This window comes from Sus scrofa, chromosome 11 (assembly GCF_054392235.1).
Source record: "Sus scrofa isolate SSC_HxYL_T2T_F1_AM1 chromosome 11, Sscrofa_HxYL_maternal_Yorkshire_Landrace_v2.0, whole genome shotgun sequence".
NCBI classification, from domain to species: domain Eukaryota; kingdom Metazoa; phylum Chordata; class Mammalia; order Artiodactyla; family Suidae; genus Sus; species Sus scrofa.
The window spans coordinates 17,606,270-17,631,222 of record NC_139393.1 but is presented as its reverse complement, the minus strand read 5'-3'; the positions used below and the strand labels follow the sequence as shown (position 1 = coordinate 17,631,222).

General features: G+C 43.1%; 2 protein-coding genes across 3 annotated transcripts in view; one reads left to right on the top strand and one right to left on the bottom strand.

Moving 5' to 3' along the window:
• LOC106507157 (uncharacterized) overlaps nt 1-18,948 on the top strand; it is a 674,540-nt gene extending 655,592 nt beyond the window's left edge. For both annotated transcript variants that reach the window (XR_014819430.1, XR_014819429.1), the window contains one exon: nt 18,833-18,948. The gene's annotated coding sequence lies outside the window, so the exon portion shown is untranslated. The remainder of the gene's footprint in view (nt 1-18,832) is intronic.
• On the bottom strand, nt 102-17,160 carry DLEU7 (deleted in lymphocytic leukemia 7). Its single transcript, XM_005668396.3, has 2 exons — nt 16,620-17,160; nt 102-433 (listed from the first exon to the last, which is right to left on the bottom strand). The coding sequence occupies exons 1-2, from the start codon at nt 17,079-17,081 to the stop codon at nt 230-232; spliced, it is 666 nt and encodes a 221-aa protein (XP_005668453.3). The 5' UTR covers nt 17,082-17,160; the 3' UTR covers nt 102-229.
• Nucleotides 18,949-24,953: the final 6,005 nt, after the last annotated feature.

Here is a 24,953-nt window from a genome sequence, read left to right as displayed (position 1 = left end):
AACATCAGCAAATATGTCAACACACTTAAAAATGTAAACTGCTGCTTTAAATTTTTTTCACCAATTTGCTATAACTCCAAAGGGTACAGCTGCCACTGGCTAGACTGCTGTATATGCTATCAAGCCTCTACTTACTACTGGGAATAAAAATATCCATTGTCTAGGAATTGCAGGTACCCAGTGCTCTTAGCAGTGCTAGCTGTGGCTTTAATTCCAGTATCTTGACCACTCATATGTCTGGGAGATTCTGTAAGATCTGTCTCAAGGAAGCACAGGCTACCACATGGACATCCGAAGGAAGACTAGCAAGTGACTGAATCGGCTTCTTGACTATCGTCTTCAAGCACTGGTGGGCAGCATCCAGATCTCTGTCAAACTGCTGTCCCTGTTGTAGAGCCAAATGACTGCAGATGTTTCTAAACTCAACACTGTCCTGAAATGAAGGGCAGACACAAACTAGCAATTAGATAGGCTGTGGAGGACGTTTGTTGTGTTTTGTGTACCCTGTTTCCATTCCCTTCTTTTCTGATGACAGGACCTTGATCTTGTTCTCAAAGAACTGCTTTCCTCCTTTCTTAGCCTATGCAGTTTGACCAAAGCTGACCCCTCTCCACAACTCCGGGGACCAGGCTAGTCAGAGCACATCAGTCCTCAGCCACTTGGATTGGCCCAGGATGGACAGCTTACCTAAGGCAGGTCCATAAGCCACAGTCCCAGGTTATTTGCTAGACCGGGAAAGAGAAGCTCTGCTTAACCGGAGCTCTTGGAAAAAACCCTGCTGCCACAAGGAGAGAATCCAAACAAAAGTGAAGCCAACACACCAAAAAAGTAGAAACAAGAGATTCAGAACAACTGATTCTAATTACATTTTCTGAGCATGTCAATCTAGCTGTACTTGAATAATAAATCCCAGGATTGTTTAGTTATCTGAATTGATAAATATTTCTTTTTACTTAAGCCATTTGGAGTTGGATTTCTCTTCTTTGTTCTCAAAAGAGCTTTGACGAATACACAAGTAGACTCTGTTCCGGTTGTCCCATATTCACTGTCTTCAAGATTCCAGTACAAGATTTGATATTCAAGGAACATGGTCCCGAGAAATTTTCAATGCCAATTTAGAAAGAAGAGTTCACAAGTGGTTCTAAAGAAAACTAATTTAACTTAATTTAATAGATTTTTAATCCAGAAGTGTTTCACATTCTAAAATCCACTTCATGGAAATGGTACACTGAAATTATTTCGCATCAGAGATAATGTTGAATATATTTTTTGATTTAAATACTGTTGATTCACACAACACAGTTTGAACTGCCCAGTTCTACTTACATGCAGGTTTTTCCCAATAAATATGTACTACAGTTCTACGTGATCTACAGTTGATTGAATCCATCGATTTGGAACCATAGATATGGAGGGCCAACTGTAAAGTTATGTGCAGATTTTTGACTGCATGAGGGTCGGCACCCCAACCACTCCCATCCTTCAAGATTCCAAATGTACATGGAATGACATCCCCCAGACTTCTGGTTCTGGCAACTTGGCACATGTAGCTTCCCCATAATTCCCTGCTACTAAATTCTAAATAATATAGAACAAACATCCTTTCTGAACTTGCAAGAAAGTAACAGGAATCTCCAAGGGCCAGGAATAAAAGCAAAGTAGATGACTTTAGCTGCCTGCCAGTACCTATCAAGAAAACAAAGTTAGTCTCTCTTGATCTGGGTTTAGGGTGGAAGGTAAAGTTGTCCCTATGAATGTGCAACTGTGAACCTATACTACACAGTAGTTCAAGTTTGTACCTGTAAATATAGATAGATAGATAGGTAGGTAGATAGATAGATAGATAGATAGATAGATAGATAGATAGATAGATAGATAGACTATTCTTGGTACATTCATGCTAAGAAGTTAACTTAAAAATGGGAACTGGTCTGAAATACACATGGCAAAAGCAAACAAAAGCCTATTCCACAGGAACATGTCCACAAACCATGCTCCACAGTAGTGTTCCCATAAAGCTCTCTCAAAGACAAATTCAGTCTGGATTTTTTTTTTTTCCTTTTAAGGGCTGCACCTGCAGCATATGGAAGTTTCCAGGTTAGGGGTCAATTCATGGCAATGTCAGATCACTAACCCACTGAGCAGGCCAGGGATCAAACCCACATCCTCATGGATACTAGTTTGGTTCATTACTGCTAAGCCACAATGGGAACTCCAGAGTGTACAATTTAAAGTAAAATCCACCATGATATAGTGTATGCAATGGAAGGCAGGATTAAACTCCAAGGATTTCAGATATAAACTACAGAATACATTTATATGATTAAAGATATAAAAGAAGAAACCAGAAAAAAATGTTTTAAGAAAAAGCAGGCTTGAAAAAGAACTCCGTACCACCTCTAGAAATGAAACTGTCTTGAATAATTAAAAACTCGATGGACAGTTTAATACATCTGAACTGAAGATTAGTAAACTGGATGATAATTTTGAGCAAATTACTCAGAATGCAAAATAAAAATTAAAATCATGGGAGATATGAATGAGACGTTAAGTGACATGGATGACAGAATGACAAAGTACAACAAACTCATTGCCAGGACAGACAAGAAGGAGAATGTGAGAGAGGCAGTAGTCAAAGGGAATAATGGGCAAAAATTATCCCAAATTGATTTAAAACGTGAATCCTTAGATTCAGGAAGCAAAACAAGCTTTGAGCAGAAAAAGTTGAATGGGATCCAACTCTAAACGCATTAAAGTAAAACTCCTCTTAAAAGCAACCAGAAAGGGAGTTCTCACTGTGGCACAGTGGGTTAAGAATCCAACTTACAGTGGCTTGGGTCTCTACGCAGGCACAGGTTCAATCCTCACCCTAGAGAACTTCCATATTATATAAAAATAGATGGAGTTCAGTCTGGATGGCCAGACAGACAACCAACCTCTAAGCTACAACTGAAGATAGACTAGACTAGAATAGAATAATATCCCCAAATAACTGTCAAGGTAAATGTCAGTATATTTTCACTTAAAAGCACAAAAGGAATTACCACAAATAGACCTTTACATCAGATCTTCTTAAAGATAAGATTTAGAAAGAGGCAATTCCACTCAGAAAGAGATGTGGGAAGCAACAGTGAACAAGAAACTTAAAAACATGATGTAAATCTAAAGATTTGATTATTCAAAACAAATTATAAGAAGTGCCTTGGCCTTTACAAAAGCAAGATGTTTCTAAAATCTTGAGGAGCGGTAGTAGGATGCAGTGGCATTCGAAGGCATTGTGTTATTCAAGACCAAGGTGGCAAAACTGATACCTTTCAGGCCTGTTAAGTATGCATGTGAGAAATGTAAGGATCATCAGTAAAAGGAGAGAAATAGGAGGCCAAGAGGCTGAGGGCCAGACAGAGCAGAGGTGCTGGGCTGCCCCTTCCAGGACAAAGCAAAGTGCCCTGCACGGCCGCCAGGGTGTCCGCCTTCTCCTTCCTGCTGCCCTCTGGAACCATTAAGAATGTCTGAAGATGAAAGTGTGGGAGGTCCTGCATGTGGGAAACCATCCATGGTCTACAGATTTTTTTTTTTAAGTAGAGAAATGACACATAAAATTTAAAAATCAGTATATCAAAATTGATCCTATCAATAGAAGGCAAAAATAGAGAAATATTCAAACAAAAATCAAGGTGATAGAAAGCACCAAATGAAACACTTTTTGAAATACAGTGGTTGCCAGTTGGATTTTCAAAATCGATATGCTGCTTACAAGCAACACATTTAAAACTAAAAACACCTAAGGACTGAAAGTAAAGGAATACTAATATATATTAAGCAAGGAAAAGCCAAAATAAATCCAGAAAAATCATTATCAAGGATAAAATAAACTGCAGTTAATAAGAAGTGGCGTTCCCTTCATGGTGCAGCAGAAAGGAATCCGACTAGGAACCATGAGGTTGCGGGTTCGATCCCTGGCCTCACTCAGTGGGTTAAAGATCTGGCATTGCCCCGAGCTGTGGTGTAGGGCAGCAGCTACAGCTCCTGTTAGACCCCTAGCCTGGGAACCTCCACATGCCGCAGGTGCGGCCCTAGAAAGACAAAAAAAAAAAAAAATATTCACCAGGAAGATATAACAGTTTTGTACTTGTATGTGTGTGTAATGTAAGTTCAATTTACATTCAATCCACAGACATAAAGACTGATTTTAACCCATCTTTCTCAGGAACCAATCAAACAACAGGCTCATCAGCCTAGAGAGAAAAGATTGAAAATCTTTTCTAATCATGAGCTTGCACTAGAGATAAGCAAATATATACTATTCCCAAGCATCCATGGGATTATGCATGAAAGATAACTTTATTCTAATGCCACAGAGTAAATCTCAACTAATATAAAAGCCTGTATCATTCAAATAACAAAACAAATAAGAAATTAATACTATGGAAGATAACCTTCCCAAAATATCTATGACAAATCTACTTCTAAATAATTCATGGATCAGTGAAAATAATAATTGAAATTTTAAAATGCTCTATACTGAACAATTATGAGGAAACTATACCGCAATTTATGGAATGTAGCTTCAGTGAGAAAGGCATAGACTTACATGCTCCTGTAAGTAAAGAATAACCACTGAAAATCTGTGCACTAAGAATTAAACTCAGTAACTTAGGAAACAAAGAATAGACAATCCAAAAGAAAACAAGAAGAACTAAAGTTGAACCAAAGTTTGATCAGGAACTAGTTTTCTTCCTAATTCTGTGTAGAAAGAGAAATTATCCTTCTCGCTAATAAAAACTCTATCACTTGGGAGAGAAGGACCTGGGTTTCTGGCAAAGTGTTTGTTCGAAAACATCCTCCGAAAAATCAAACAAACATTCAGTTCAGCAAACCACCGCAGCAGGATCCGGTGAAGGCGAACGTGCCCCAGTTCCCCACCTCAAGTATTCAAAGCCTGCCATCCATCTGGGGTTTTTTTCTCTTTAAAGCCTTCTTGCTTGCCTGCCTTTCTGTGTTGCTCCTTTCTGCTCAGAAGGTATCAAGGGGCTACTTAGATAATCTGTCCCTCCGTTTATGGGGTAATCTATATTGCTGGAGCATGTTGCTTGGGAATGAGAAAGAAGGGGAAAGAAATGACTCTGGACTACTTTCCCAAGATCCACATCAAGGGAAATTGTCCGCTTGCTTTATAGAAGTAATCCAACTCTAAGTACAAAGTGGAAGGATCAAAGACAACATGCAAAAGGAAATTTAAAATAGAAGGAACCACTGAAATGTGTGCTGACGTGTGCCTATTAGCCAGTCTGCAAAGGCATTCATCACCCAAAGAAGATTAAAATACCTTTAAAAATATATTTGTGGGCCTAAAAATCTGAAATCAATTTCACATTTACTGTAAAGAATCAAAGAAGGCATCTTTTGGGGAAATTATACATACAATAAAATTCCACTGCAGGGCTGTACTGGTCCCTGAGGCCCTAAGTAAATTTCAGATCTCTGGCGAGCTTTGCAGAGTCTCTTTATTTTACTATTTTAGTACAGTATTTCCATTTAATCCTTTCTCAAATATATTAACAGTCAAAGAAAACAAATTAATAGGAATAGGCTTTCCATGGGACTCTTAAGCCAAAGAAGGGAAAAATAAAACAGGTGGTTGCTTCTCTTCCTTTCTAGAAGGTCTGAAGGCTAACTAGAGATCCAGTAATCATGGCTTCCCACCCAACCTCTACTGCAGAAGGTAGGGGCCACCAGTGACAGCCTTAAGGCAAGAGCATATGAAATAGCTCGTGGGCTTTAGGTAGAAACTCACATGATGAACATTGGTGATGATTTCATTTATGGTGCTTTCCACTCAGTGACAGAGTGTATCCTCCCAACAGCTTTTATTTAGCAAGTCCCAGATGCTTCCAGAAATGATGTCATATCCTACATGGTGCTTTGAGTGCTTTGCCAGAATTAGAACATGATGGTGGCTGAGCAATCTAAAAGCAGGTTTTGGAACTACTAAAGCCTGTGTAATCTCAGACTTTGGGATACGAAGTGTATTGATCTCTATAGCGGTCCAAATCCATGGCCAGCATTTACATTTTAATGTGAGCTGAGATAATCTTCCATGACCCAGCTCATCTACTGGAATCACGGCCTCAGCCTGTTTGCCTCAGTTCGTAAATCAGTTAAATTTATTTCAAACGTGTATCAAATCTCCACTTCATGAAATGACTTCGTTGGATACAAGGCAATAAGACATGGTACCTGATCTCTAAAGAGCTCTTAACTTACTAGGGGAAATGAGACACATACAGTCTATCTCCAAAAGTCCAGTGAAATGTGATGAGGGCTCTGGTAAAAATACAAAAGTCCGATCCTGTAGATGAACAGACATTTATAGATCATCATCTAAGCCCTGCACAGAATCCATGCAGAGCTCGTTTGGATGGGCGAATCCCTGCAATAGCATACCTGAAGTGTGGTTGCCCAAAATTTGCTTGGCTACACTGGAGAAACTCACGTGCATAGGAGGCAGCCCATTAGAAGAGATGGCTCTGGTTTTTAGAACATTTCTGCCTAGTTTTCAGCTGAACTCTGCCCTGCGGTAGGCAGAATAATGGCCTCTCCAAGATGTCCACATCCTGATCCCCAGGGCCTGTGAGTATGTTACCTTACACGGCAAAATGGACTTATAGGTGTTAGTTGGGAGGGGCGTTACAAAGCCCCTGGGAAGAATAACTCAATCCTTCACAAGTGCCAGAATAGCCATTAAAGCCCTGGTTCTGGAGTTCCCGTCGTGGCTCAGTGGAAACGAATGTGACTAGCATCCATGAGGACACAGGTCTGATCCCTGGCCGCACTCAGTGGGTTAAGGATCCAGTGCTGTCGTGAGCTGTGGTCTGTGGTGTAGGTCGCAGATGTGGCTCAGATCCCATGTTGCTGTGACTGCTGGCAGCTGTATCTCTGATTCGACTCTAGCCTGTGAACTTTCATTTGTCTCAGGCACAGCCCTAAAAAGACCAAAAAAAAAAAAAAAAAAAGCCCTGGTTCTGCCTTTTGGGTAGGCCAACTGGGGCCAAACCATTTTATCTATGGAATATTCAGTTTTCTCTTCTGCAGAATGGGAACAGTAAGAAGCTAAATTAGCTGATGAATATGAAAGTTCTTTGTATTCATCAAGCACTCCATCAAACAAGTGATGAATGAAGTGCGCCACAGACAGGAGGTCAGTAAGAAGGAGAAAGAGGAAGGAAGTGGAGAAAAGAAAAGAAAAATACTCTCTACAGAAACTTGTAATCCAATTGGTGAGATAAAACCTATTTAAGGAGTTTCTTTGTGTAACTAAGGAGGACTAAGGATCCAGCATTATCAGTGCGGTGGCTTGGGTCACTGCTGTGGCAAGGGTTGATTCCTGGCCCAGGAACTTCCACATGTCATGAGCATGGCCAAGAAAAAAAAAAAAAAAAAAAAAAAAAAAAAAAAAAGGCCTATTTAAATCCTTCAGTAGAAATGTAACACAGAATGAGAAGAAGCTCAAAAAAGTAGCCAAGTTCACGTTGGATCCAAAAGAAAACTGAAAATTAATCGTGTGGGTGAAGATGTGGAGAAAGTGGGACCCTTGTGCAGAGTTGGTAGCAACGTAAAATAGTGCAGACACTAAGGAAGACAGTATGGAGCTTCCTCATAAAATTAAAACTAGAACTATCATAGAACCCAACACTTCCACTTCTGGCTATATATCCAAAAGAATTGAAAGCAGCATCTCAAAACGGTATCTGCACACCCGCATTCCTAGCAGCAGTATTCCCAGCAGCCGAGAGGTGGAAGCAGCTCCAGTATCCATGGACGAATGAATAGAGAAACAAAATGTGGTCTCTACATGGCAATGGAACTACTCAGCCTCGCAAAGAAAGAAAATTCTAACACATGCTACAACGTTGGTGAACCTTGAGGCCATCATGCTAAATGAAACAGGCCAGTCACAAAAGGACAAAACCTGTTGGATTCCCATTATATGCGGCACCCAGAGTAGGCAGTCTCACAGAAACTGGGGCTGGAGGGAGGAAGGAAATCGGGATTTTGTTCGTTTGTTTAATGGGTATAAGGTTTCCAGATTTGCAAGAGGAAAGCACCACTGAACTATACCCTTAAAATGGTAGATTTTATTTTGTATTTTTTTTACTACAATAAAAGAAAGGGTGGTTGAGACCATCCAATTATTGGCAACCTTTTTTTTTTTGGCTTTTTTAGGGCAGCAGGTGTGGCATATGGCAGTTCCCATGCTAGGGGTCAAATTGGAGCTGCAGCTGCCCACCAGGGCCACAGCAACATGGGATCCACATCTGCGACCTACACCACAGCTCACGGGGACACTGGATCCTTAACCCACTGAGCAAGGTTAGGGATCGAACCTACATCCTCATGGATGCTAGTTGGGTTCATAACCCCTTGAGCCACAACAGGAACTCTTTTTTTTTTTTTTTTTTTATTGGCAGTCTTTTAGAAGGGATTGGAAATTTGGGTGAGGTATCAGGGATGTGGTATGTAAGAGGGACGTATAGTGTTTGACTCATAAGGAAGAGAAATATCCCTGCGATTAGAGCGAATGATACCAGCAAAGGTCTGGAGTCAAGTAGGGTCTGGGACTAGGAGGAAACCAGTCTGAAAAGAACAGAGTTTCATGTTGCAGATCAGGATAAGCTATTGCAGAAAGCCTTGAATGCTACAGTAAAGTCTGAAACTTCTGAGCACGGGAGGAACATGGCAAACCATGAAGAACACTGGTCTGGCCTATGAGCCTGAGCACCTGCTAAGCACCAGGCTCCAAATGAGGCTCCTTATGCACTTTAGTTTACTCCATTCTCACAACTATCTATGAATGAGATTGAAATGCAGCTTAGAGAGATTAAGTGATGTCCCTAAATCACACAGCAAGTAAGTGGCAGAGCCGGAATTAACCTTTCTTTCAAAACTCAAATATTCATCAAAGACTCGCCCCCAAATCAGAAACTGGGCCAGATGTCAGGATGACACAGAGAGCAGAGCGTGTCATCCAGTGCAGGAGACAGCCTAGCAAACAAGTACAGAGTTGTGAATGCCATACTGGGGTAACCAGGGACCCCGTGGAAGCAAACTGAGAGACACCCAGCTAGCTTTGGGGGTGGGACAAAAATATTTCTTTTTTAGTTGTATCCATGCTATTTTTCTTAAGGTTACTAAGTGTCACAAAGCTAAAATTGGCAATGGCCAAATCCAATGAAGACTGTCCTGTTGGTCCATCCTTCTTCCCTGCAACATACTTGAGAGGGCTTGGTTATCTGGAGGGGATTCAAGGCATGGAACTTTCTCTGCCCTGTGTAAAGTCAACCTGTGCTTAATTAGAGACCTCCTCGTTGGCACTTTTCCCTCCTCTGCTCTGTTCTCTCCTACCCAGTGGAAGGGAGGTCTCTTGTACTTTTCTGCATTATGCATTCTGTTTATTAGGAATGTGCACATCTGGAATCCTTGAACGACTGAAAATGCACCTGCAAAGTTCAAAAAGGGAAGAAAAGTTAAGCCCGATTTTAGCTTCTTATTGAAAATAAACACTCCTGTCAAAAATGAAGGCTTGAAAGCAAAAAGAATCTGGCAGCAGGAGTCAGTTTCAAAGCTTGTTTTCTGAAACCAACACCAATGGATAATAAAATCAAAAATACAGTATGACTTTAGGGGCTCTAAAATGCAGAAAACCTTTAAACAATATACAAAGAAGGTTTGGGGGTTTTCTTCCTAACCACATCACCTTCAAAATCACTACTAGATCTCCACAAACTATACATCAGTTCATATTCCCTTCACCACTGGCTTCCAAATGAGTGGGTTCTTTCCAAGACAATCATGTCTTGAGCTACAGTCTCTTATAACGGTCTCCACAAATGTGTTTCTTCTCATAATTTTTCCCTGTCACTCGCCTCGAAGGCCTAACTTCCTCGACAGACTGTTAACGAGCTTTGCCTCGGCTTTCTGTGATGAGGCCTGACCTTAATGAGCTTCGGCCTGGCCCGCAGTCCACTCTCCACGAAAGCTTCCCGGGGCTGGACACGACGAAGAAACACAGACCCCTTCCCGAGACCCAGCGCCATCCCCCACACGGGGCGTGTCCATACAACGGGAGTGTCATTGCCCTGCTTCAGAGGGACGCTGTCAATACCATACTGTCAGGAACCGGATACCACAAACTGCCCCACCTTCACCTCGCTCGTCAACATCTGGCTTCGAAGAGAAATTCGCAGGGCCCAGAGCAGTCACCTGTCGCCCAAACTCACGTTCGATCTCAAAGAGATATGCAACTGCGTATTCATGAAACACCCAGTGAAGAACCGCAGTATCTGCCAGTCACCGTAAAAAGTCTATCGTCCACAGGAAATTAAACAGTTTTACTTGCGGCGTACCCAGTGTAAACGCTCACCGGGTTCCTTGTGCGTTTGCTTTGGGTACAGTACCATTTTCATTAGAAAAGTCCAGTGAAAAGCACTTTGTGATGGACACAAGCACTTGATTCAGGTATGTTCACAAGGCAAACCCCAAAATTGTAAAATAAAGCACGAAAGCCTTTCCACTGAGGTGTTAAATACAACCAGTTTTGTGTTAGGACCTTCCTGCAATATCTTTCCCAAAATGTTCATTTCAGAAAGCTCATATGTTCTGATTTTCCTATCATTCACCTTATAAGGAATGAAAAAGCTATCACCAAGCTACTTCGAGAGCAGTCACCAGCCTTTGCCTAATATAAAAGCACAATTTTGTCTCAAATAAAGAGCAATCCCCTGGCACTGGCCGCTAATAATATAACCACGAAAATTTATTTCTTCAGTAGAAAATTAGTAACTTCTAAGGACACAATTCCTAAATTTGCAGAAACTGGCTTCAGTAACCAATGTTCATTTCAAAAGCACCCAGCATCACTGTCTTCGTCTGAGTAACTCAGCACTCACACTTGCGGTCTGCAGAGGGCCTTAGCAGTGACTGCAAAGCCAAAGCCAGTGGTTTTACAACTGCTGCTCTTGCTCTGTAGAATGAGAAAACCAGTGGGGACCATTCACCATGACAGAATTATTGGTACCAGAATTAACTAAGTGAAGTGGGTGAACTCACAGGCAAGTTTTAACTGCGATGGCAGGAAGGTTCTTCTGCCTCCAAAAGCCAGCATCAGCTACAGTTTCCATGAAACTTGCTTCAGAGTAGAACTCTTGGAAACTGCAAATGTTTTTAACTATCAAAGGAAGACAGACCAAACTCAATCAGAGTGACTTCATGATTGGCTTAGGTAATGGTCTCTAGGAGGGTTGATCGTTTTTAGCAGTTTTTAGAATTCTAGACTTCCTTCCTTCTGGTCATCCACACATTTCTCTACTCCCTTTGGGTGGCAAGTATTAAAGCATCTTTGCTAATATTACTAGTTTGACCATGATTTCTTACATTTACCTAGTGCTTTTTTTCACTGTGTAAGGCGAGCATCGTTTAAGGAGACACAAATGACCCAGTGGTGCGGAGTGAATTGTGTTCTGCCAAAATCCCTCTGCTGAAAATCTAAGTTGCAATTTGACTATATTTGAAGACAAGGCTTTTAGAGAGGTAATTAAGGTTAAATTAGGTCATAGAGTGGGGCCCTAATCCTGTAGGATTAATGTCCTTACAAGAATCACTCAGCCATAAAAAAAAAAAAAGAATGGGAGTTCCCGTCATGGCTCAGTGGTTGATGAATCCGACTGGGAACCATGAGGTGGTGGGTTCGATCCCTGGCCTTGCTCAGTGGGCTGGGGATCCGGCGTTGCTGTGACCTGCGGTGTGGGTTGCAGACACAGCTCGGATCCCGCGTTGCTGTGGCTGTGGCGTAGGCCGGTGGCTACAGCTCCAATTAGACCCCTAGCCTGGGAACCTCCATATGCCTCAGGAGTGGCCCAAGAAATGACAAAAAGACAAAAAAAAAAAAAACAAAAAAAAAAGAATGAAATAACGCCATTTTCAGCAACCTAGAAATTATCGTACCAAGTGAAGTAAGTCCGACAGTGAAAGACAAACATTATATGATATCACTTATGTGTGGAATCTTAAAGAAAATGATACAGATGAACTTATTTGCAGAACAGAAACAGACTCACAGACTGAAAAACTTATGGTTACCAAAGAGGACAGGTTGGGAGATGGACCGGGGTCTGGGACTGGCATATGCGCACTGAGGTATATGGAGTGACCGGCCAGAGAACTCTACCCAATATTCTGTGATAATCTATGTGGGAAAATAATCTGAAAACGAATAGATGTGTCTACATGGATAACTGAATCACTTTGTTGTACAGTGGAAATTATCACAACCTTATAAATCAACTACAATAACTTTAACAAATGCACAGAGGAAAGGCCATGTGAGGACACAGTGAGAAGGTGGCAGCCTACAAGCCAAGAAGCGAGCCCTTCCCAGAGGCCACATTTGCTCTTGGACTTCCCGGCCTCCAGAACAGTGAGAAAATAACTGTCTGTAGTTTATGCCACCCGGTCTGTGGCATGTTGTTACGGCAACCCAAGCTGACTAAGATGCTCAGTCTACAACGTGACTGTTGTAGCCCAGGCAGCGTGCAGTGCATAGCATGTAGGACTGTAGCCCGTCAACCGTGCACCCTCATGTACTTTATTTCCGTGTGTTGTTCATAACACCCCCAGGAGCCAGCACTGTGATTGGCAGAGTTAGACAAAACCATATTTGAATCATGGGCCTCTACGCCCCAGCTGCAGGATCATCCGCAAAGTTCTGTATTCCTCTGAGCTTCAGTTTTCTCTGTAATATAGTTTTATCAAGCTGGTTAACGTCATCATCTCCAGCAAATTTGACAAGACAGTTTTGCTAAGCATTTTCTGTCTACCATGAAAAGATTCATGTCATGGTTTTGTTTGGGCATGAGTATGTTAATCTCTAAATGCTCAAAAGGAATATCAAGTGTTGGTTTCTTTAGAAAAAGGGTGAAATATTATAAAGATATCTGTTATCATTGTGGTGAGGGTTTCTCTGCCTTCATGCCTGAAAATTTCACTTCCTTAAAACAGTGATTTGATCAGCAAGTCACCCAGTGGTCACATCTGTAAGTCAGGCATTGGCCATGGGCTAAAGCTGACCTCTGGAAAGTGGAGGCTTCCTGGAAGTCTCTTTGGGTCATCCTATTCTGTTTTTGTCAACAGTCTCAGAAAAGTAAATACACAGTTCCTGGGTCAGAGCTATCAATATTAGGAATGAAATAGTAATAATAATAGAGGTCAGGAAGGGAGTTCTGTGGCGCGATGGGTTAAGGATCCAGCATTGTTGCTGCAGCCCCTTGGGTCACTGCTGTGGTGGGGATTCAATCCCTGGCCTGGGAACTTCCAAAACAATAATAATAATTATAGTCGATAAGACTATTGAGGATTGAGGCATCAATATGTTAATAATAACAATAATAAAAGTTCAAAGGTATTGGACTTTACCATGAGCAGCCACTAGCTGAGCCTTTATATACTTTATCCCAGTAACCCTTATAGGTTAAATACCACTGTCCCCACTTTACATGTGAGAAGACTGAAGCACAGGAAGGCTTAAAAACTTGCCCAAGAGTCTACGGCAGGAAGTGACAGAGTAAGTTTGAAATGCTCCCTGGGACCTGATCGTTGCCCTGTACTGTGCTGTTCTAGAGAGTCTACCTCCTCTCTGTGGCAAGTAACACGAGGAAAGAGATCTAATGTTGGGGAAGTTTCCACACACTTCCAAGTGACATGCAGGCGTGATCTCCTTTAGCACAAATCCTCCTGAAACCATTCTGGTGTATAAAATCAATCTGCATGTTCTTAATTGAAAAATATAGAGAACACTCATCCAAATCATTTGAATTAACACTAGTAATGATGGTGCCACGTCTGTATAGCCAGCCCCCTGGAGAGACAGACTGCTGTGTCCTTGAGTCTAAGTGCTCCATAATCATTACCCTACAAACCAAATGGAGACACTGCCTTTTCTCCAAAGAGCAAACCAAGCAAAAATTCCAAGATGTTGGCCAAAAGGCAAATCATCCAAAGAACCCTTTCCCTCTTCTCTCCCTTCTGAAAGCACTGGCTGTTCTCAGGAGCCCTGAAACTCATAACTCCCCTGCAGGTGAATAGCAGGCTCCAGGAGCAAGAAAGTGGAGATTCCTGTTCCTCATGAGGACTCTGGATGCCTCTGGAAACACTGGCATCAGTAATCCAGATGTCTACATGTATGCTCTTGAAAGAGAAGCAAGGGACCAGGATTCAGTAGGCCTGGGCAGGTGAAGGAAGATTTGCGCATATTTATGGACTAAGGAATTGGCAGAGGGGAAGCATTAGAAACTACGAGGAGAGAGGAGAGAATGGATAGAAACAAGTCCGAGGACAGGTGAAAGATTTGCTCCAGCCCTGAAGAGGAAGAATTTGTTTGGGGGGTGAAGGGGGTGGCAACCAAACAGTATTTCTTTATCAGACACCAGAGAGAAGATGAGTGGAAATGAAATGTTTTTTAGGTAGAATGGAAGGTATTTGCGTCAGATGGCTTCAGTTTTCTCAGAAAAGGAGTGAAAGGGTTGAGGTTTGGATGAACAAAGTTTGGGGAGAGTGGAAAATGTTTAGGACAAAACGTCAAGTAGAGAGGGTTAAAGGATTACCAAGTAGAAGTGGCAGCTGCATTAACCTCAAGTGGCATGATCTGTAGTCCGGAGCAGAGGGCGTCATTGCTGCTAAGCTGGGTCAGGCCCTCTGACAATGGTCTTCTGACCTGACCTTGCCCTTTGCGATTTATCAGGGTCTTTGCTTCAGTCATTTCAATGGCTCTCTTTTGACTACAAGACAATTCAAGGACTTCAGCTTGACCCACAGGCCTTTTGCCGCCTGACCCCACCTAACTCTCTAGCACCCTTTTGATTTGCCTTCTGCCATAGAGAATTAATTTTAGTTCCCCAAAGCCTCAAGCCCTTTCATTGCTTCTGGACCTTAGATCCCACAGCTCCTCTGAATTGTTTATTTCCCTTTAATGCCTGGAGGTTAAACGTGTTTTTTGTTTTTAAGGTTACCTTCTCCAGGGAGCCTTCCAGGATCGCCTAAGGCAAAACTGATCGCTCAGCCTCTCCTTTTGCCAACCGTCTGTGCGCTATGAGCCTTCCCAACATCACATAGCACTTCATATTTCATCAATTCTCAGATGCCCTTTTCTTCACATTTCAAAAATCTCTGAAGTGAGGATGTATCTTACTCTCAAGAGTATGTAACAGCTTAATTGGCAGTGTTTTTTTAAAAATATCTTGGTGGTACAGAAAAAGGTGCATCTTACACTTGAGAGTATTGGTGAGATGCAGCTTCACTCTTTTGAAAGTAAGTGAAGCAGTGCCTAACATCGAGAGGTGATCTTGTTTCCCTCCCACCATATACATTTAGCGATGTGTGGTTTATCAGTTGGTGGGAAGGGTATGCCACTGGCATCCACTGGTCGAGGCCAGGGCTGGTGCCAGATATCCCGCAGTGCATAGGACAGCCCCTCCCAGCAATCATCCAGTGCCAGATGTCAATAATGTGGAGGCTCATAAACCCCAGACTATTTATTCCAATGTATGATGCTTTATTATATCTGATTTTAAATCAATCTCTTACACTGTATAGTGCAACCTAATATATATCTTTTTTCCCCCCAACCTTGGCTTGTAGAGCAAGATTAGCAACTGTTGAGAAACGCTCTAAGGGGTCTTCATTGCCCCTCCCCCATTTCCTTCCACTAGATTCCCCAGGGAAATGAATGAAGCAATGTTCCAGATGAACACTGGAAGGCCAGAAGGTCTCAAAGAGATTTGTGACCTTAAATCAGTTGGTTAATTGCAAGGCCAAGATGGACTCCCAGAGCCCCAGGTTTCCACCATCCCCCTCAGCCTGGGAGGCAGCTGCTCTGCTCCCGGCCGAAATTGGCCACCACAGCTTGGTACCTTAAGAGGAAACTCTGCCCTACAAATATGAACTGCATGACTTAGCAGGAGTTTAGCCTGAGTATTCACGCTTCAACACCCGGGACCCACCCCACTCTCAGGCTACTTTATGAGAATTTAGGTTGACTCGGTAAGGCCCCTGAGCCCTGTAGGGAATTGGATTTATGCAAAAATAACTGCCATTCATAAGTGTGAAGGAACTTTAAATAAATATAGGTGATTTCATCATACAAAAGTCAGAGGGAACTTAATACGCAAAAAGCTCTGGAGGAACCGTGATGACTGTGGAAAGGGAGTAGGAGGAGCTTCCTCCATCCCTGGAAGCTGCACATGTGTGTAAAGGGCCTTCAGCTGGAGCAGGAAGCTGATTTGCGTGAGAGGGGAACGAGTTCCAGAAGAAGGTTTGGGCCAGCCCTTTCTGCATCTCTGTTCTGCTGCCAGGTGGGCCCCAGGTGGGCGCTGAGTTCCCTGCCCCACGGACAGGCCTAATCCCCAGAGTGTCACCTCCCTCCTTTCCACTCCGGGAGGGGAAAGTCGCGGGGGGGGGGGTCGCGGGGGGAGCTCGACTTTGCCTCCTGCCCCTCGGCCCGCTCCCCCACCCCCACCCCACCCCACCCCGCTGGGGCTCGTGCGCCGAGGGAAGCTGAAGGCCAGGCTCACCTTCAGGTGGATGGGGAAGGACCGCTCCTGCTGGAGGGGCGCCAGCAGCGTCTGCTCCACGCTGACCAGCCCCGAGGTCGAGTCCACTACGCGGGCCAGCGCGCAGCGCATCGCCCTCCCGGCCAGGGTGCAGGCAGGCCCACGGCCCCGGGGCAAGGGCAGCAGTTTCCTGCCCCCCTCGGCGCCTCGCATCACTTCTGCCTCGGGGGAACTCGCCTGCGCCCAGGAACCCCCATTCCTGGAGCCCCTGCCCCCGCTCTCCTCCTCGCACCCAGGCCCCGGCCGGGCCAGCGGTGAGCCTGAGCGACAGGCTGGAGCGGTGGACACGCAGTCCAGGTCGTGCGAGCCTTCGGGAGCGCCTGGAGCATCGCCCCAGCCCCACTCTTGCTGCAGCAGCTGCAGGGTGTGCAGAGCTACCATTTGGTGGCTGATGGATGCCGCTAAGGGCGCGGGGCTCGCCATAGCCTCGCCGGCAGCTCGCCGTGCTCCGCGGGCAGGTGCAGCAGCCAGCGAAGGAGGCCGGGGGCGTTTGGGGTCGCCAAGGTCACTTTTCGTAACCCGCCACTCCTCCGCCTCCTTGCCTCTCGGCGTGTGGGGCCAGCCTCGCCTCCTGCCCGCAGTCAGTGACCCTCGCTGGCCCCTACATTCACTGCAAGTGAGAAAGGGCTTTTTCCGGACTCGAGGCTGCCTAAGGCGCTGCTCCCCGTGCCCTTGAAAATCAGCCAAATGCTGAGCTCTGGCTTGTCCTCCTCGCCAGGGCTTTGCTGGGACAACTTGCGGATACATCTATCAGCAGGGATACCCCGCCTCCAGTCTCCTTTGAAGGATGCCTGCCAGGGACTGTTGCTGTCTTGGGGGCTGGGGATTGGGGGGCGGGTGAAAGACCCACCAGGAAACGGAGAGTGTGCAGAGTCAGAAAAGCTCACAAAAGGAAGACTATGCCTGATCCATTCTCCCTCCTGTTCCCAACCCTAGGGGAATTTTCAGGAACTTCGCGGAGTAACGTTCACAGCTCCTGTCCCTGACACAAAAGGAGACTTGTGTATCTTCTCTGCTTTGCTCCAAGCCACATGTGTTGGGAGGGTCTGACTGCCCAGGCGGAAAGCGGAAATCGCAGTGGGGCCCAGCCCACTGCTCCTGAAGGGCTTGGGGAGCAAAGGCCTGGCACTGCCCAGGTGAGGGGCCTAAATGTTTTTTTGTGAAACTCCCGAAGGACTTAAGCAGCAGAGTTTGAAGCTAAATCCCTTTACAAGCCCTGAACCCAGGGACAGCTGTGCAAATAGTTGCTGGTTTTAATTAAACCTAACTTTGCTACTTTCTTGACTTAGGGAAGAGGACTGGCAACTTTATGCTTTGATAGATTGGAAACTGTTGGTGTGTGATTACACTTGAAAAAAACAGACCTTCGAGGGGAATAGTATGGAGGACTAGCCCAGAGCAGCATGGGTTCCACTTTTTTTCCTGCCTGGGAAACCATTTAGATAAGCCCACAACAAAGTAAAGCAGGGGACAGGGGTGCAGACCCATGGCAGAGAAATAGACCCTTTCGGGCCAGAGGATGGATTTCATTCTTCCTTTAGAAGGGAAAGTCGGCCCTTGGTGCTGTGAAGTCAGATGGGGGGGGGCGGCGCTTGCAGGGGAAAGCTACTCCAGTGAGTCCATTAATCTAGAAGTGCAGTCATCAGAGATACGGGGAGGGATTTGGGGTCCTTTAAGGTTTCTTTAACTCTGGGATAATATGACTCAATATAATCCTCCCAGCTCTCCAGTGAAGGTTCCTTCTCTTTCTCAGTGTTTTCTTCGCCTATGAAAACAAATCTGAATGCCAAGGTAAAGAAAACCTTTCTTAAACAAAAACAAGTATGTTCACACTAATTATAACTAAGTAAAAATGCATGTCTGTGCATTGACAGAGAGGAAATTACTTTGGAGGGAAGTAGTTTAATGTTGATTAGATTCTCTTGATGAAGTTACTTCAGTTCATAATGAAAAGGAGAGAAGTTCTTCTTTATGTGTGTATGTGTTTTTTTCATCCTTAACCACTGAAATACCTTAGGTTCAGCAGAGACTGGCTAGGAATAGCAAAAACTAATCCCTAATTTTCACAGAGCATGTCACATCTCCAGGGCTGCTCCCCTTTCCAGATACGCAGGAAATCTTAGAGGGCCAACTCTTCCACTATCAAATGACTGACTGCAAAAGCTTCTTGACAGATGGAATTCCAGCCAGCTGCAGAATGGAAATCACTAGATGCAGGCTGACCTGAGGCCCCACTGTTCTACATACCAGGCTGACTCTGAGAGCCACGAGACCAACTGAACTGCAGGAGGTAAGAGAGAAGGGGGGGGCCAGAAAACCGCGGGGCTTATGGGATGGTACATGAGGCTTCAATGGCTGCCCAGGTTTTCTAGCATCCTTTAGAGAGCACTCGTGCAACTCAAGGCTTTGTCTTGGCCAGGGCAACCTTTTCCTTTTCCATGACCTTGAAATGGCTGATATTCCAAAGCTGGCGATATGAGGCCCTAACTGAGGGGAAGTATCCCTAGGCTACTGAAATGAGTCAGTAGGATGGCAGATCTGCCTTTGATCTAAAATACTTCTAACGTTTATCCTGGGCTACCAGACCAGGTAATGAATTATATACTACCTGCTCACGATACAGACAGTCTGAGGCCACTGGATAATAACAGGCACACTCAATAAAGTTCTGGACACCTGATATTTTTGCCTCACAGTATCTATTTCAATATTTTGTAGAAACCGTATCCTAATTTCCCAATAGGTATTCCTCCTCCTCTTTGCTCAGTGCATGTGATCAGGTGAGATGAACCCGTCCCATGGCAGAAGTGAACCGGAGCATCTTGGCTGAGCCCAATCGCACATCATGTTCCCATTGTGAATGGTCAGGAATGGAGCCATTGACAGGATCATTTATGGTGTTTTCAGCTTAATGTACTGTATGAGAGAAAATAAGGGAACTAGAGGAGAATGTACGCCAAAAGGTGAACTCCCTTTTAATAAAACTTCACATACAATAGTTTAATCAGTAAGAATAGATTATTGTCTCAGATCCTAGTCTTAAGGTAGGATGGCTCCAGGGTTGGTTGATCTTCAGGATATCAGCTCTCCAGAGATGCTCCTCTTTCCAGAAATGGTGAAATCCAACTTCATGAAGCTAACACTCCTGCCGTCAGATGGCTGACTGCAGTGACCCTGTGAGTATACGAAACTAAGACGGTGTAAGTTCTGGAGATTCTGCAGCCGTCTTGTGAGTCTGAAGGGAGAGCCTGCCTATGAATGAGCCACCATGAAGAGAGAAAAGCCAAGAGAGCTATAGAGAGAAACCAGTGGTCTCCCAGCACATCCGAGCCCCACATTGAGCAGCATAAGAAGACAGCCCCATCACTGAGCTTTTCAGTTATACAAACCACCAAAATCTCTTTTTGTTTGTGTTTGTACTTGACATTGAATTTATAGCCTCTTGCAGCAGAAAGGTGCAATTTCAGCAAACTGTTTGGCATACGTTGTAGCATAGATAAGTTAATGAAGTGACCTATGATCTAGTGCCCCCGCCCCAGGCAAAATACTGCTAAAAAGGGACCGCTAATAAAGGTCCCTTCACACATGTCCAGCATTGCTTCTGTCATTACCTCATCTTTCTACTACCTCTGCAGTCATGGGAAAAGATCTTCGAGCCCCTCTGGCCTTTCCTTTCCTGACGGGAGCATTAGAAAATGACTGGAGACATTCATGACTCTAGGTGATATGGGATGGAAAAAGGAAGAGTCTAGGAAAGGCAGGGAAGTGAGAAGCAGTTTTCTGCCTGTGAATAGACACGGTAAGGTGTTGTTAAATAAACAAGTATTCTGGAACATCTATTAATCCCAAGGGTCTTTTCCCACATGAGCAAAAGAGATGAGCCCCTGTGTGGAATCACAAAGAAGCCAGGCACAGTGGAAGAGAAGGGAGCTGGAAGAAGGGGCAGCTGTGTGGAGCCTTTCTCAAAGGCCTTGGCAGAGCCCAGATACATTTGAGCCCTCCTTATATACTTTGGCAGTTTTCTCCAGAAGGGATCCAAGAAAATTCCAGAAATGGAGCTGTTAACCTTCAACACACCCTGGTGAAGTTCATAGGTGGGGGTAAAACAAAACATGTCCAAAGAGACCAAAGAGTTATTATTCTTGAATGAAAATTATGACTGAGGAGAAACAGATGCTGAAGAGATATACCAAGATATGAAAATGTGCTGTAAAAGAAGACAATGGAACTAGGGGAAAATGGAAGCCCAAAGAAGAAAAAGCAAAAAAGATCAAATTCCCTTTTTAAACACACAATTGTAATGTTTGAGTGTGCCAAGTCATAAAAATGCACATGCAATTCTAACTCTGGCCTAAACATTTGACTTTCAGAGAAAAAAAAAAAAATTGCAATCCTGCCACGAAACCTCTCAATTGCCAAAAACAATTGTTTACATAGGGCAGTGTGTTTTGAGGACATCACATATGTGGTGCCTGCCCAGACCCTGTTAAGCTGGTAAGGCTAAGTGAAGCTTGGTAACACTAAGTGGAGACAAGAAAGGAAGTCTAGTAAAGAGAGAGGAGGGAGTTCCCATTGTGGCTCAGTGGTTAACGAATCCGACTAGGAACCATAAGGTTGCAGGTTCGGTCCCTGCCCTTGCTCAGTGGGTTAAGGATCTGGCGTTGCCGTGAGCTGTGGTGTAGGTTGCAGACGTGGCTCGGATCCTGCGTTGCTGTGGCTCTGGCGTAGGCGGGTGGCTACAGCTCTGATTGGACCCCCAGCCTGGGAACCTCCATATGCCATGGGAGCAGCCCAAAGAAATAGCAAAAAAGACACACACACACACACACACACAGAGAGAGAGAGAGAGAGAGAGAGAGGAGAGAGAAGTTTAAAGTGTTGAACCCCACCTCCTTGTGCTGACATCATCTGAGGTACAGTTCTCCTCCTTAGTACAAAATGCGATTCTTTCTGGACATACACATCATTTGACTTGGTTCTGTCTCAGTAAGAAGTTTATTTCCAGGAAGAATTCTTGATGTTGGCAAAAAAAAGAAAAAAAAATGGATTTTGAAAGAGTAGATATAGTTTTTCCTAATTCTTGTAGCTTTGGTGGATGATGTCATGCTTAAGAGGAAGAGACCGGCCATGGATTTTCATGCTGCCTACACATGACTTCAACAAGGCAGCCTTGCTGCGTTTCCTCTTCATTTCTGGTTACAAGATGTAACCCCTGAAGAACATCCTTTACCCTGGTGGGAAAAGTTTAAAAGCTGCTTGAGTTCCTGAACTATTATATGTTAAAATATACGAACTATTATATATATGTTAACTATTACGTGTATGAATATGACGTAGTATTGAAATCAGGGGAGAAGAGAGCAATAGGAAAAGAAACAGAGAAGGGATAAGTGTGGTGTTTAAAGTCACCTATATTCCAGGTTCTTTCGTCTTAGTGGGGAAAAAAAATGTGACCATCCTGTCTCTCTTCAGCATCAGTCTGCATTTTCAAGCTCCGATCGGTACCCTTTTACGGTTAAGGGGGGAAAATGCTTGACTTGAATTGATATAGTTTTAAAAATGTAATCTTTCCTATCCATTTCCTTACATTCATCTTCGCTCCTTTACGCACTTTTTTTTTTTTTTCCTAAAAAGGTATGTGCTCTTGTTCTCCCGTGTCTTTTCTGTCAGACTTTATGGTTGAGCAGACTTTGGGGTTTTAGTCACCCTCCCCTTTCTGCCTCTCCCCCTTCTATTTTTTCAGTGATCCCTTTCCTGTGGTAATTATAATGAAAAAAGGAGGCAGAGAGGAGGGATTGGGGGCACTGAGTTTTTTGTTTAGCTTCTGCTCCAAGGTCACTATGCCTGTGTTTCCAGGAAGTCAAAACTTCATACTGGGGATTCAGTTGAGTCTCCCACTCTTAAATCCTGGGTGCACCAGGGGAGAACTAAACCAGTTTTGAGAACTGGATCAGTGCCTTCCCACATTGGCTCTCTGTGCTAGGAAAACAAGAGAGGCCGACAGAGATGCTTGCTTTATTTGTTTGGTCGTTTTAACCGTTTTGTTCCAAAACATTACTGAGATTGTTGGAAAAGTTGAAATGAGGTAAAAACCGTTTTAAAAATAAAGATCTATTGAACATGATTGAAGTGACCCATTTTCCCCCTTTTTGGAGGAAAAAGATAAAAAATATTTTAAAACGGATGTTTACATAAAAAAAAATGTGACATTACGTATTTTAGCATAAAGACTGTCTATTTTTAAATTTTCATCATCCGATCCTCTGATGGCTCTGTTAATTAGCAAGTGGGGTCTTATAGGTGCTAATCTGCCCAGAAAACTCAGATGTGCCATAGAAGTGATCAGATTTGAAGCATTTGTTAAAAAAAAATCATATGTAGACTTTATTTGGTCTGTACCTCCCATTTAAAAATTGAAAACACATTCAATAGCATCTTTAATTCCTCTGTTCAACTATCTGTGCTTTCTCAGAAGTTTAAATTGTAGCTTTTGATGAATCATCTGTAGTTAGTGGTAGCTAATTTGTAAATTAAAGGAATTCTTAATGTCCTATTCATTTTAGCTAAGAATAAAATCTAATACTTCAGGTAAATGTTAATTTTAATGCACAATTCTTTTTAACAATGCCTTAATTTTTCAAAAAGTTTAAGTGACTGTCATTCCAAAGCCAGGGTAAAGTACAAAATATATATGATGGGCAAGAAATATACTTTGAAATCTCTTATCAAAATGTGCACTATGCTCCAAATTAAAACTTTTTTAGCCCCCTTAAATTTCCATACTAATATTTTTTTTTTTTTTGTCTTTTTGCTATTTTTTTGGGCCGCTCCCGCGGCATATGGAGGTTCCCAGGCTAGGGGTCGAATCGGAGTTGTAGCCACCGGCTTACGCCAGAGCCACAGCAACACGGGATCCGAGCCGCGTCTGCAACCTACACCACAGCTCACGGCAACGCCGGATCGTTAACCCACTGAGCAGGGGCAGGGACCGAACGCGCAACCTCACGGTTCCTAGTCGGATTCGTTAACCACTGCGCCACGACGGGAACTCCCCATACTAATATTTTAAATTCCCAAATTTAACACTCATAAGGGAAGCAATGTAGTAGGGAAGCTAAAAAGATTGGATTTTATACATGATAGAAACATCTTCCTAAAGAGTTAAAAAAAGAAAAAATCAACTAAAAAACTATAAGAACAAATAAGAATTCACTTGAGATATATATAGTCAGCATACGAAAACTAATTAGCTTTCCTGTGTACCACGATAGCCAATTAGAAATGTCAGGGAGAAAAATCATCCAATTCATAATAAAAGCCTACAAGATAGCTGGAACTATACTAAACATAAACATTTCAACTACGCGTAAGACAAAACCACTACAAACTATAAAAACTGCATGGAAGACAAAATGACTGCAAGAAGATCTAAAGAGGGAAAAAAAATATTCCCTTTCTGATTAAACAATGGGTATTTATAAAGCTATCAATTTTCTCCAAATTAATCTAGACATCCATTGCAATCTCAATAAAACCTCAATAGAATCTTTACAAAACTAAGCAAATTCTTTCCCAAATTGATCTTCTGAAGTTGATCTAGAGGAGAAAGCATTAAAATAGCCAAGAAATGTTTGAAATAAGCACAGTTAGGAAGGATCTTCTCTACCTCATATCAAAATGTGCTACAAACTGTACCAGTCTAGTAAAAGTGTGGTAATGGTACGGAAATAGACAGATAGATCAATAGAGTCAAAAACAGGTGTGTGTGTAAGTATGTATATCTCACTAGAAGCGTAATGGCTTTATGTAGCACATATATACATAGATGTGGTTTCATTTATGTCAGATCAGCAAGGACAAAATTAGCGATATGACAGTTGGCCATCCATTTGGATTAAAGCAAAGTTACATCTGTTCCAAATGTATACGTAATCATAAATAATAAACTGCTAAATGTAAAATATCAAAACTATAAAAGTATCAACAGAAAATACTGTTGTATATATACATAATTAAAGTGGAGAAAGCACTTCTAAACACAATACAGTATGTATACATCATAAAGAAAAACGATAGATTTTATTACATAAAATATTAAAAACTTATTTGATGAAAGACATAAATAACATTTAAAAACAAGTGCAGTCTGAGAAAATATATTTGCAGCATAAAAAACAGGCAGAGGGGAGTTCCCATTGTGGCGCAGTGGAAACGAATCCGACTAGGGACCATGAGATGCAGGTTCGATCCCTGGCCTCGCTCAGTGGGTTAAGGATTCCATGTTGCCGTGAGCTG

Coding starts and splice junctions, on each gene's coding strand:
- DLEU7 (XM_005668396.3), bottom strand. CDS start 17,081: ATGGCGAGCCCCGCGCCCTTAGCGGCATCCATCAGCCACCAAATGGTA. Junction 434..16,619: donor CCTTCCCCATCCACCTGAAG/GTGAGCCTGGCC, acceptor CCTTCATTTCAG/GACAGTGTTGAGTTTAGAAA.